Raw genomic sequence first — 14,289 nt, 5'->3', positions numbered from 1 at the left:
GATTGACTTTGGTAACATGCCTTATTATTGTCTTTCCACAGGTGAAGAATCAATCAAATATTTGTACCATGCTCAAAGAGAAATCAGAGTGGACCTGATGGACACATCTTAAAAGAGCGCAGCCGTCTGAACCCTGTAAACTCTGAACAAACAGAGTCTGATAAATGCAGCGAGAGCAGCAGAGGAGCTGAGAACACCTCTGAACTACGTCACACTGAACTCCAGCCATAACATATGAGCTTCATTCAATTCAATAGTTTCTCAATCTTTTGATGAAAATGTCTGTTTTAGTCAAATTTTTGTCATTTAATTTTTGTTAATTTTAATCAACGAAACTTAAGACATTTTTGTATAGTCTTCATCAGTAAACCAGACTTGGTTTCATCTTACATTTTTGACTTTTATGTCCTCTTCGCATGTTGTGCAGATGGACTGTCCTCAGTGAACCCAGTCAGCATCTCGCTGTTTGAACAGAACTCGTCACAGAGCGTTAGCCTTCACTTGCTCGCTCTGCTGCAGAGCTGAAAATAATCAGGATGTCTGGGTTCAGCTTGAAAGGTGATGCTAAAACTGAATGATATTTCTTCATTGGCAAAAAAGTAGGACTTTTACTTGGTAGATAATTTGACATTAATCCTCGCATGTATTTTTGCAAAGGACATTACTGATGTCAACGTAGTTGCAGTTTCCATATTAATCAGCTTTTAATATAGATTGAAGGCCATCTTGGCTAACAATGAATGCCACCTCAGTGAACCAGTCGGATTGCCCCGAGGTGAAGGTTCCCTACCCCGTCTTCTTCACCATCGGAGTCGTGAGCCTGGCGGAGAACCTCCTGGTTGTAGTGGCTGTCATATGGAACCGAAACCTCCACTCGCCCATGTACTGCTTCATCTGCAGCCTGGCAGCCTTCAACACCATAGCCAGCCTCGCCAAAACCTTGGAGAACCTCATGATTGTGTTTGCCGACATGGGGCAGCTGGAAAAGAAAGGCTCGTCCGAGACCAAACTGGATGATGTGATGGATTCACTGCTCTGTATGTCGTTCATGGGCTCCATTTTCAGTTTCCTGGCCATCGCCGTGGACCGGTATGTATGCAGGGTTTGAATTTGAACATTGAATTGTATTACATTGTTTATTTGCCCGTGTTTGCATTCATGATGGTTTGAATATATTCCACCCAAGTCTACTAGTCAACAATAATCCCCTTTTGAAGGGCACCATGATGCTTCAAGCTATTTCCATTCCATCGGAAATCACAGTCGTGCCTTGTCAATAAATAATGAAATCACTTTTCACAAATGTCAGCCCAGTAGGGAAGGGCTTTAAAATGAAATCATTTCAGCAGACTAAAAGCTGTAAAATGAAATAAATAGAAGTTAAATGGTTGCCTGACAACGCCACCTAGTTTGAGGGGTGTAGGTCTCCGGCCCTCCTGACACCCTGCCAGCACTCATGATTGGTCCTTTAGACAAACAGAACTTTTGCAGGTGCAGCGGATCAGTGATTACAAGCAGCTTCAATCAGATCCGAACAGAGTGCCCAATAACAGGCCTGATAAAATTGTAGATTACAACAAAACCAATACAAAAGCAAACAATTTGAATCACAGCAAAAATAAAATACAATCAATCTACACTGCAAAAAATGTCTCACTCTCTGTGTGATGACACAAATACTTGCGTTCATTTAAAAAAAAAAAAAACAGGAAAAGTAAATTCATTTACTGTAACGGAAACCAGAACATGGTGGGTAAAAACTAAAGCTGGTAAGCGCTGAGTGATTTATTGTGTTTGCTGCTAAGCTAGCGGTTTAAACTTTTTCCTTTTAGGCAATCACTGATTACAGATCACGTTGGTATCAAAGAAAAACATACAGTGAATATTATATGTTATAATAAATATATGAATATAAATAACAGTGAATATTCTGCTGTGTCACTTTTGGGAAAGCTATAACATTTGAAATCTTTGAGCCAGAAATAAATGTATTCACAAACAAGTTGATAAATCAAAACCAGAAAACAGGGATTTTGTTATTTTGGACAATGGATATTTATTAGTTTCCTGAAAAGATTTACGCAAAAAGTAGTGGATTCCCTGTGGCAAATTCGTTTTCAAATTTGACTTAACTTAAACTCTCTTACAGATTTAAACCTGTGGTGGGCTTTGAAACATGTTGTGTGTACAGTGCGTCTGGAAAGTATTCACAGCGCTTCACTTTTTACACATTTTGTTATTACAGCTTTATTCCAAAATGGATTAAATTCATTTTTTTTCCTCAAAATTCTACACATAATACCCAATAATGACAAAGTGAAAAAAGTTTGTTTAAAATTTGTGAAAATCTATTAAAAATACAGAATGAAAATATAACGCGTACATAAGTATTCACAGCCTTTGCTCAATACTTTGTTGAAGCACCTTTGGCAGCAGTTCCAGCCTCAAGTCTTTTGGAGTACGATGCTACAAGCTTAACTCCTATTTCTGGGCAGTTTCTCCCATTCTTCTTTGCAGGACCTCTGAAGCTCCATCAGGTTGGATGGGGAGCGTCGGTGCTCAGACATCTTCAGATCTCTCCAGAAATGTTCAATCGGGTTCAAGTCTGGACTCTGGCTGGGACACTCGAGGACATTCACAGAGTTGTCCCGAAGACACTCCTTTGTTATCTCGGCTGTGTGCTTCGGGTCGTTGTCCTGTTGGAAGATGAACCTTCATCCCAGTCTGAGGTCCAGAGCGCTCTGGAGAAGGTTTTCATCAAGGATGTCTCTGTACATCGCTGCATTCATCTTTCCCTCCATCCTGACTAGTCTCCCAGTTCCTGCTGCTGAAAAACATCCCCACAGCATGATGCTGCCACCACCATGCTTCACTGTAGGATGGTATTGGCCAGGTGATGAGCGGTGCCTGGTTTCCTCCAGACATGACGCTTGGCATTCAGGCCAAAGAGTTCAATCTTTGTTTCATCAGACCGGAGAATTTAGTTTCTCCTGGTCTGAAAGTCCTTCAGGTGCCTTTTGGTAAACTCCAGGTGGGCTGTCATGAGCCTTTTACTGAGGAGTGGCTTCTGTCCGGCCACTCTACCATACAGGCCTGCTTGGTGGAGTGCTGCAGAGATGGTTGTCCTTCTGGAAGGTTCTCCTCTCTTCACAGAGCAACGTTGGAGCTCTGTCAGAGTGACCATCGGGTTCTTGGTCACCTCCCTGACTAAGGCCCTTCTCCCCCGATCGCTCAGTTTGGCCGGGCGGCCGACTCTAGGAAGAGTCCTGGTGGTTCCAAACTTCTTCCATTTACAGATGATGGAGGCCACTGTGCTCATTGGGACCTTCAATGCTGCAGACATTTTTCTGTACCCTTCTCCAGATCTGAGCCTCGATACAATCCTGTCTCAAGAGGTCTACAGATGATTCTTTGGACTTCATGTCTTGGTTTGTGCTCTGACATGCACTGTCAACTGTGGGACCTTATATAGACGGCGTGTGTCTTTCCAAATCATGTCCAATCAACTGGATTTACCAGGTGGACTCCAATCAAGTTGTAGAAACATCTCAAGGATGATCAGTGGAAACAGGATGCACCTGAGCTCAGTTTTGAGTGTCATGGCAAAGGTTGTGAATACTTATGTACATGTGATTTTTTTCATTTTTTTATATTTAATAGATTTGCAAAAATTTTAAACAAAAATTTTTCCGTTATCATTATGGGGTATTGTGTGTAGAATTTTGAGGACAATTTTTTTTTTTTAATCCATTTCGGAATAAAACTAACATAACAAAATGTGGAAAAAGTGAAGCGCTGTGAATACTTTCCGGATGCACTGTACATGAAGTGGGTGGTCCTTTACAACTTTTCCCCAAACATAATCTCTCAAGCTGTTTGTTCACTTTAAAGCTGTATCATTGAATTTTTAGCCACTTGGGGCAGCTGAAGAAGCTGAAAACAAAGTCTGTGAATATATTTGTGTACGGGCAGCAGACAAATGAATGCAAGGCTATAATCACCATTTTTCTTTTTAGCTATGTTGATCACTAAATCCTGAGAAACGGCTCTTTAGCAGCTATATCCTCCAATCGGCTGTTTTCAGTTTTGTTTTGTTTTCAACAGTTATTGTAGAGCAGAATTTTTTTTTTTTATAAAACTCTACAATTTTGTTGTGTAGAGCTCTCAGCTGGTGTCTTCCATTTGCGAATGCTTGTCAAAAGCAGGTCCAGGGCTGGCTCAAGTCTTAACTTTAGGCCTGTGCTGAGGGGAAAGAAAGAATCTGCTGGTAATAATCGGGGGTTTGTCATGTTGCACAGAGTCACTGAATCCTTTAAATAAAAATATTGATTATCATAGTTGTAGCCCATCCACATGAAATGTTGTAATAATAATAATCATCATGATAATACACTTTATTTGTAAAGCAAAATAAATGCAGTTCAAAGTGCTTTACAGCAACATAATTTCATGCAATGTACCATGTAATTATGAGAGGAAAATGCTCTGCTTTGTCTTCCAGTTACATCACCATCTTCCATGCACTCCGATACCACAACATCATGACGATGCGGCGCTCTGGGGCCATTTTGGGAGTCATCTGGACAACATGTGGGGTGTTTGCCGTGCTGATGGTGAGGTTCTTTGCCTTCCACTTCATCATCATCTGCTTCGTTATCTTCTTTGTCACCTCCTTGGTGATTATCTGCTGCATCTACGTCTACATGTTCATGTTGGCGCGCATCCATGTGAGGAAGATCGCAGCTCTACCCAGCGGTGGGGGGGGCAGGAGTCGGCATCAGCGGAGGTGGGGCAGTAACATGAGAGGCGCCCTGACTCTCACCATCCTGTTTGGGGCATTTGTTGTGTGTTGGGCGCCGTTCTTCCTCCACCTCATCATCATCATGGTGTGCCCCATGAACCACTACTGTGAGTGTTACCGCTCGTTGTTCCAGCTGCACGTGGTGCTGCTGATGAGCCACGCCCTCATCGACCCGGCCATCTACGCCTTCCGCAGCGCCGAGCTCAGGAACACCTTCAGGAAGATGCTGCTCTGTTCACACTGGAAGATGTGCTCATAGAGAAAATATATTTACACCTTTTATTTGAGCCTGATTGTACCCACAGAAAGACAGCAGTTGTTCTTCAAGTGAAAACTCCTTTACATTTGTTTGGTTGCATATGTTCACACGTGATCCAGATCTATATCTGTTCTACTGAACACCCTACAGATACGGGTCTCTCTTTGCTTGTTCCCACCTTCTATTTAAAGTGGGCTGCGTCAAGGCTAATGCCAGCAGTACATTCAGCATCCTTGTTTTTTTTTAATAAGCACACAGCACTGTTCCTGTGTATTATTTTTTTCCATTAGACAGCTAACATCTGTCTTTTTTCTCTTTACGTACCTCCTTCCTCAATCCTCCTTTTCCCTCCAGGCCCTCCGGGCTGCATGCTGTCTTCTTTCACCCTGAATGTCAATCCCTACAAATCCAGTTCAAAATGACCCATCTGCACCACATTCCCAAAACACATGTATTTTCCACAATATAAATGTGTATATATATATATATATGCTTTCAATCATTCCCATGACCACCAGTTACTGATATAGACAATAATTTTAAAACAGCCCTCAGTTTTATCATTTGTTTTTATTCTGACACGTATAAATGAAATAATTCATTTTAAGCCACATGGCCAACTCAGTCAGTTAAACTCAAGCTCACATTTACATTTCTACGTGTCCCCACAGCTTTCAATATTTTCTCACTGCACGTACATGCAGGACTTGGCATGCAATTAGAAAACTAAACGTGGGTTTAACTTTCATCCAGTGTGACATAACAAGCAGTGTCACTGCGGCTGTTTCGGTGGGAACGAGAATGGAGCACTTCACAATCCAGAACAATCAGTAATTTTGCACAATTGCACAAATAAGTTGTGTTGGAGGTGGATGTAAAGTGAGTAAATCTGATGGTTTTTTTTTTTATCATTAAGTCTGGAAAATAGAAGATTCTATACAGTGTAGGCATATCAGTGCTTTCAAACAAAGCAGTTGTCGCTTGTGATATAAATTTGTGTCCATATTCATATGGTCTTTTGATTTCACAATTGCAAATTACTTACAATAAACATGAAAAGAAGCAACAGTATGGCAATTACATTACACAGAACAGAGCCAAACACGGTGTTTTCTTTATGTTTGTGTCAAAAAAGTCTCTTATGTTGCTGTCGATAAGCATAAAAAGCCTGAAGACACAAACAATACAATTGGCTTGTTCTTTTTTGCAGTACATATTAAAATGTAACACTGGAAAAAGTATCTCCCATGCAGCAATGACACGTAACGTTCTACATAAAACCAGTTTTAGCGCAGGGCTGCATTTTGTGACAAAAGCTTCTCAGCTAAGAGGTAGGCAAGACCAACACACACACACACACACACACACACACACACACACACACACACACACACACACACACACACACACACACACACACACACACACACACACACACACACACACACACACACACACACACACACACACAGAGAGCACTGGAAGCTTCTACATTCGTGTCTTTTCACTTCAAGTGCACATTTTTGGCATCTTTATATCATATGTTACAAACCAGGCAGGGAGGCAGTCTGAGGATCATCAGGCGGCAGAGTGACAGAAGTTCACATTCAAGTTATAGAAGAAACTGATTTGAAAATGTTGCTTGTTAACCGTAACATGAGTGCAGCAGTATAACTAATACCTGGCTGGTCACAGGTGATGCCAAGTTTTCATGCTGATAACAAGGTCATTTACAGCATGTCTGTGGAGATACACAACCAGGTCTCAGGTTACACAATCCACCAAAAGGAGCGTCAGTCTGTTCAGTACATCAGGAGAACGATAATCGTGTCAATGGTAAAACTAATCTTGGAGATGAGGAGGCTCTTATTTTATTTTTCAAACAGATGTATATTTGTGCTTGTTTGTCCAAGAGTGCTCATATACTTTCTTCATTAACAAGTGGCTGGAACGTAAGTGTCATTAGTCTGAAGTAGTTTGTCACCTCCCAAATTGACCAACACAACTTGGGTCAAACCGGATGATTGGCTAAACGATATAGAATCATAAACACGTTTCAGTTGTAACCACTGCAGTCCTGGGGACATGTGACCTCACACATCCAAAGCCAGAAGTCACATGTTCTTGTACACGAACAAACACATTTTTGATGTCCTGTTTGGAGCATTTGTTGTGTGTTGGGTGCAGTTTTGCATCATCATCATCACGGGGGGCTCCACTAACCTGACTAGTACTGTATTACCGACCAGTGAACCGGCTGCACGTGCTGCTGCTGCTGAGCCATGCCCCCATCGCCCCGCCCATCTCCACCTTCCAACGTGCTGAGCTCAGGACCACCTTCAGGAAGATGCTGCTTGTCAGGACATGTCGTGAAAGTCTATTTACACCTTTTACTTTAGCCTGTATCTATCCACAGAAAGAGAGCAGTTACTCTTCACCTGGATTTGTCCTCTACCATATCATCATTATGATGCATTAGTACAACTGATGGATGTTTGAGCTGCACATGCTGCTGATAAGCTGCCCACCGGCCACATGCCTTACACAAAACCAGACTTCAGGAAGACACTGCTTTGTTCAGACTGAAAGTGGTGATTGGCAAGAAAAATCTTCTTACACCTTTTATTTTAGCCTTTATTTATCCACAGAAAGAGCACAGTTGTGTTTTTTACCTGCACTGCTTTACATTCCTAGAGTTGCATCACTTTTGGGAAGTTAGACCTACTCCACCCCTGATAAGCTCTCTGGCATCTAACCATCCATCACTCTTCTCTCAGCGATTCCATCTCTCATTCATTCTTTCTCATTTCATTCATAATTAACTCAAAAGCTGTAAGGAAAATGTTCTCATTGAAAGAATAACATCATTTGTCTGAGATTTTCAAATCTAAAATAAGGAATGGTTACTGAAAAATCTGACCATTATCTGGCGTAAAACCTGGAAGGAAATATCATGCTGGAAAACTGAATGTCAGTCTTCCATGAAGTCACAATCATATTTTTGAATCAGTACATTAATATAAATTTTTCCATGGGTGAATGCTCCATTAGGATCCAGAGACACATGACTTCATAATCCAGAAAGAATTATAAAGTTATGTGGAAAGGAAGAAATTTGCTGCTCTTAAAAGTCATCAAAGCAGCAATCAATTTATTATTCATTAGAAATATAATGTTAACACCACAAAATGATCCATATAACCGTGCACATCCTTGATTGTTTTTTTTTTTTTTTTTTGTGACCTAACGCTTTCATTTTGCTATTTGTTTTCTGTCTCCAATGCTTATGGACATTATGTGCATTATTTGTGACAGATTAGGAAGTCATCTCTTACTTATACCAAAATATCTTAGATTTTACACAACAAATGACTAAACATGTTGAAAATCAAAAAAATTAGCGTGTTGTTAATGTGAAGTTGAAGGAGTATCCACAAGTGTGGATGTGGCTCACGATATGGAGAAAACCAAATGCATTAAAAAGGTGTTGCCTTTTTATGCCTTCGCACAGGCGACAGCTGCGACCGGAGGCGTCATATGTTCAGGTTGTCCGTCTGTCCGTCCTGATGCCGCTCCCTGTGAACGCCATATTACAAGAAGGCCTTGACACAAATGTTCACTTGGACTCAACGATGCACACATTATATGTTGCTGGTCATTCCTCATGTCCATCCTGTGACAATATTTCACATTAGTTCAAATACAGCGCTGTCGTGATTGTCCACCTTAAAACTCCAATTCTGTAAAGAATTAATGTTTTAAAATGTTTAATTTTTTGTCTCTGCTTTGTGTTCTATCATAATCAGCTTTATTGGCCAAGCATGTGGAAACCTAAGAAGTTCTTTGATAGCCTATATGTAGTTTGGACAAACATGAATGTAAACTGCAACTTGACTGGTTTAGCTCACGTATTCTTGTTACTTGTCAAAACCTGAAAACGTTACCCAAAATGCAACAGGTGGCTCAGGCAGATATTTGGATGTGTTATGCTAGTGGCCGCTAATGTAACCTGGAGTTGCTGGACTCGAGCTGAGCTGAGGACCAGCTTCAGAGGTCCACACCCCAATTCTCTTTTTCATTTTCAAAGTTGTATACTTCACTGAGGCTGCCTCGAGGGACATCTCTTGAGGAAGTTTATCAGGGGTTTCCCGTTATCTTTAAGGAATCTATAACATATGAGACCTGAAAATATCTTTGTAATGCTGGTTTTTGATTAAGAATGTCCTAAATTTTGAGATGATGCAGAGACTCATGAAAAATCGAAGAATTTGATATTTCATGTTGAAATATAAAATCTGCTAAACAATTTCTCCTCATTTTATTGTCCTGTAGGCTTCAGGAAAGAACCCAAGATCATATCTCTGATGTGCTTGTTTCAATTAAGCATCTTAAACACATTTGATAAATAAAAGCAGCCAAAATATTGTTTTGTTTATGTCATTGAACATTCTAATTATCATATTTTGCCAGTAAAATGTGAGGAGTTTCCGTTTTTTGTGATGTTGTGATCACAACAGAAAAAGCAGCAGCAGCAAAATACATATACAATATGGATCTGAAAGGTTCCCTTCAAAATGTGTCCCACTTGTTGCTGACTTCACTGCCTCTGTTATTCATTCATAGATAGATAGATAGATAGATAGATAGATAGATAGATAGATAGATAGATAGATAGATAGATAGATAGATAGATAGATAGATAGATAGATAGATAGATAGATAGATAGATAGATAGATAGATAGATAGATAGATAGATAGATCGATCGATCGATCGATCGATCGATCGATTGTTACTTTATTATCATGCATGTATTGTTAATGAGGTAGCCATCAGGTGTAATTAAAAGCAATTATAGGAGCACTCTTGCAGCCTTTAAGGTTTACTAATGAGTAGCGGCATAGAACATATCCTTTGGATCCATTTGCCTCCCATGTCAGTCACGTGGGCAGCAAGGAATAATAATCTCACTGATTAAAAAAGAAGGCCAAAGAAAAAAAAGATGAAAGAAAACTCAGCAGGAAAAACAGGCCACTGTTTGCTCTGACGCACTTTAAAATGAATCACCATTTCAGATGGCCCTTTCTAAGTGTGTAGTGCACCTCATAAATTGCCTGTTTGTGCATACGGTGGATAAATTAAGAGAGATTCATGTTCCAATCGTCTTTCCAGCTCATACTTTTCAATAGTGACTGGACAGAACATGTAAATGTGCTGAACACTTGACTGTACACTGCTGAATGAACCAGTCCGCAGCTGGTGTATATTCAATCTCCCATATTTATGCCCTGTGTGGGTTTGCTTCTGTTCATCTATCCAACCTGTCTTTGGTCTTCTTCGTCTGTGTTTGTCAGTACTTACCGGTGAGAGCGCAGATGTTGGTGCAGGCGTTTCTCAGGCTGTAACAACAGATGATCTCCTTAAAAGTCTTCCTCATCTCTTGACTCCTGAAGGCATAGATCAGCGGGTCAATCACTGAGTTGCACATGATGAGGATGAGGTACATGTTGAAGTGGGACATGAAGCAAACGCAGTAGAGGTTCCGCGGGCACGAGATCATTAGGATCAAGTGGAGGAAAAAGGGAGCCCAGCAAACGATGAAGATCCCCAGGAGGATGGTGAGCGTGATGGCCCCCTTCATGCTGGCTCGCTGATGGATGGAGTTGTAGCCGGGGAGGGCAGCGATGCGCTTAACGTGCGAGCGGGCCAGCATGAACATGTGGCTGTACAAGGAGGCCATGATGAGCAGCATTGCAAAAAACATGGAAACCAGGCAGATGATGACGGGTGTGGTGTCTGAGTAGATGATGAAGACGATCCCACAGCCGGTGCAGAAGGTCCAGATTCCCCCGATGGTGCAGCCGGCTCTCCTCACTGTCATGATGTTGTGGTACCTCAGTGCGTAGAAGATAGTCACGTACCTGTAGATAATAACAAAGATTGTTTTAGGAACCTTTGTAACCGTCAATTTTCCAGCAACCTTTACAACCTGCTAAGAAATTGCAGAAAATATTGAGGGCCATTAAAATATAATTAGAAGACAACTTAACAAAAAGAAGACTGTAATACTTTGTTTATTTAATTAATAATAAATGAACTAACACACTAACCATATTCACAAATATAAAATGTATGGTTTTCTTTAATTATAGTGAATTGGAGCGCTTCATTGATGCATTTTGTTACAATGACTGAAATGAGCAATGTTCAATGTTTCAATTTCAGGTTTTTGAAAATCTTATTAGAGAAAGGTTAAGGGACAAAACTTTGTTTATTAATTTGAATATGAATATAACTCAGTTAGTTATCTGTTCAAAGAGGAGTTTTTCCCTCCTAGCTTATGTGGGAACTGTTCAATTGTTGGGTTTCTCTATATAATGCTGTTCTAAGTAATAAGTTCTGCTGAAAAGACTTTAATGTGTTCAGTGCCATGAAATAATCTGTGTTGTGATTTGGTGCTATATAAATAAATAAAATTGAATTGAAATTCCAATAAAGTATATTTAAAAAAAACTTAACTCTGCCATGGAAGTCATGTGTCCTTCATGGTTGTGTGGTGACTTGCTGTCATTTTATTTTTTTAGAAGCCAATCAAGCCATGTGTTTTTTTGCCACTTATATTTGGGAGTTTTGCAGGGATGCTTTAGTAATTCAGTTCTGCAGTTCCACAACGCTGAGACAGACATTTTTCAAGAGAGCATAGTCCTAATTAGAGCAGCAGAAATCAAGATATTCTAACTTTTAGTTCCACATATGGACACTGGACCCTACATAGGCCATCACTGCCTCATAAAAATCCACAGTTATGCTTCCTGTTAAAAGTGTGTAATCCCCCAGTCAGAGGCAGATAGCTCTCAAGAGTCACCTAAGATTTTTTTTTTTTTCTATTATGTGCTCAGAAATTCGACAGACAGCAAGGTACATTTTAGAGGTGACGTGGATACAAATGTAAGTGATGAAGGTGAAGATATGTTTGCACAGGTTGAAAATATTTAAACTAGAACAAAAACGCAGACTTTTTGTGGGTGTTTCTGAATGTGTTTCATAAACGTTGAGAGGAAAACGAATCGAAACAGGAAGGAGATGGAAGAAAGTACTAAACACAGCTGCTCATTCTGCTGGTGAATCCTGGCGACCTGCAGCTGGTCAGTCTGTTCAGTTGGAGTGTCGGTTATTTGTGCACAACTGATCAAACGGCCAGAGTCATGCAAATAAAGTGAATTAACAAGAATTGTTACAGAATCCATTTTTATTTGTGTGAAGACTTTCCTCAATCGTTACCTGTCCACAGCAATGGCCAGCAGGCTGCACATGGAGGCAACAACAGAGATGCAGATCATGGAGTCAAACACGTTGTCCATCTGTCTGATGAAGTGGTCCTCCACCACCAGCTGTCTGTTGTTGAGCAAATAAATGATGATGGTCTCCCAGGCGTTGGATACACTCACCAGCATGTCTGCTACTGCCAGACTGCAAAAAGCAGAAAGGTTTATACAATCTTTGATCACAAACATAGATGTTCACAAATCTGTCAAAGTGCTTCAGCCCTGATGTATTCAGAAGCCAACAGGGTAGATGTATTTGTGTAATGACCAACGATCAACCATCAGTGAGGTCATTAACCATTAATGATGTCATCAACCATCAGTGATGTCATCAACCATCAGTGATGTCATCGTTGGTTTGTGAACGTTATGAAGCCTCCAGTTCAGATTCTGTCCGTCACCATCTTCCTAGTTCGAGTGATTATTTTCAGATGGACCTTATGGATCCAGTTTGGGGTTTATATACAGTCTGTGGTTTTATATCCAGTCTGTAGATTTATATCAAGTCTGTCTTTTATATCCAGTCTCTAGTTTTATATCCAGTCTGTTGTTTTATATCCATTCAGTGGTTTTATATCCAGTCTGTAGTTTTATATCCAGTCTGTTGTTTTATATCCAGTCTGTAGTCTTATATCCAGTCTGTGATTTTATAACCAGTCTGTAGTTTTATATCCAGTCTGTATTCTTATATCTAGTCTGTAGTTTATATCCAGTCTGTAGTTTTATATCAAGTCTGTGGTTGTATATCCAGTCATTTGTTTTGCATCCAGTCTGTAGTTTTATATCCAGTCTGTGTTTTTTATCCAGTCTGTAGTTTTATATCAAGTCTGTGGTTTTATATCCAATCTGTGGTTTTATATCCAGTCTGTAGTTGTATATCCAGTCTGTAGTTTATATCAAGTCATTTGTTTTATATCCAGTCTGGGTTTTAGATCCGGTCTGTGGTTCATATCCAGTCTGTGGTTTTATATCCAGTCTGTGTTTTTTATCCAGTCTGTGGTTTTATATCCAGACTGTAATTTTATATCCATTCTGTGGTTTTATATCCAGTCTGTAGTTTTATCTCCAGTCTGTTGTTTTGTATCCAGTCTGTGGTTTTACATCCATTTTGTGTGTTTTTTTTTTTTAGTCTGTGGCTTTATATCAAGTCTGTAGTCTTATATCCCATCTGTGGTTTTATAACCAGTCTGTAGTTTTATATCCAGTCTGTATTCTTCTATCTAGTCTGTAGTTTATATCCAGTCTGTTGTTTTATATCCAGTATGTAGTCTTATATCCAGTCTGTGTTTTTTATCCAGTCTGTGGTTGTATATCCAGTCATTTGTTTTACATCCAGTCTGTAGTTGTGTATTAAGTCTGTGGTTTTATATCTATTCGGTTGATTAATATTGAGTTTGTGGTTTTAAATCCAGTCTGTATTCTTATATCCAGTCTGTATTTTATATCCAGTCTGTGGTTTTATATCTAGTCTGTGGTTTTATATCAAGTCTGTAGTTTTATATCCAGTCTGTGTTTTTTATCCAGTCTGTAGTTTTATATCCAGTCTGTGGTTTTATATCCAGTCTGTGTTTTATATCCAGTCTGGAGTTTTATATCCGGTCTGTGGTTTTATATCCAGTCTGTGGTTTTATAACCAGTCTGTGTTTTATATCCAGTATGTAGTTTTATATCCCGTCTGTTGTTTTATATCCATCCTGTAGTTTTATATCCAATCTGAGGTTTATATCCAGTCTGTAGTTGTGTATTCAGTCTGTAGTTTTATATCCAGTCTGTGTTTTATATCCAGTCTGTGTTTTTATATCCAGTCTGTAGTTTTATATCCAGTCTGTAGTTGTATATTAAGTCTGTGGTTTTATATCTATTCGGTTGTTTAATATTGAGTCTGTGGTTTTAAATCCAGTCTGT

The 14,289-nt window shown here is 39.8% G+C and overlaps 2 protein-coding genes across 2 annotated transcripts; one reads left to right on the top strand and one right to left on the bottom strand.

Annotated features, from left to right (window-relative positions):
* The first annotated feature begins 736 nt into the window (after positions 1–736).
* On the top strand, positions 737–5,160 carry mc2r (melanocortin 2 receptor). The gene is made up of 2 exons (XM_069688607.1): positions 737–1,089; positions 4,502–5,160. The coding sequence occupies exons 1-2, from the start codon at positions 737–739 to the stop codon at positions 5,058–5,060; spliced, it is 912 nt and encodes a 303-aa protein (XP_069544708.1). The 3' UTR covers positions 5,061–5,160.
* A 3,115-nt stretch (positions 5,161–8,275) lies between these two features.
* Positions 8,276–12,528, bottom strand: LOC138614981 (melanocortin receptor 5-like). The gene is made up of 3 exons (XM_069688608.1): positions 12,341–12,528; positions 10,421–10,980; positions 8,276–8,636 (listed from the first exon to the last, which is right to left on the bottom strand). Exons 1-3 carry the CDS (start codon positions 12,511–12,513, stop codon positions 8,602–8,604), a joined length of 768 nt encoding a protein of 255 aa, XP_069544709.1. The 5' UTR covers positions 12,514–12,528; the 3' UTR covers positions 8,276–8,601.
* Positions 12,529–14,289: the final 1,761 nt, after the last annotated feature.

This window comes from Brachyistius frenatus, unplaced genomic scaffold (genome assembly GCF_029030835.1).
Source record: "Brachyistius frenatus isolate BFR_SWC_R1_liver_20210118 unplaced genomic scaffold, ASM2903083v1 Contig_649, whole genome shotgun sequence".
NCBI classification, from domain to species: Eukaryota; Metazoa; Chordata; class Actinopteri; family Embiotocidae; genus Brachyistius; species Brachyistius frenatus.
Note: the sequence above shows the minus strand (reverse complement) of the source record. Positions and strands in the feature narration are given on the sequence as shown.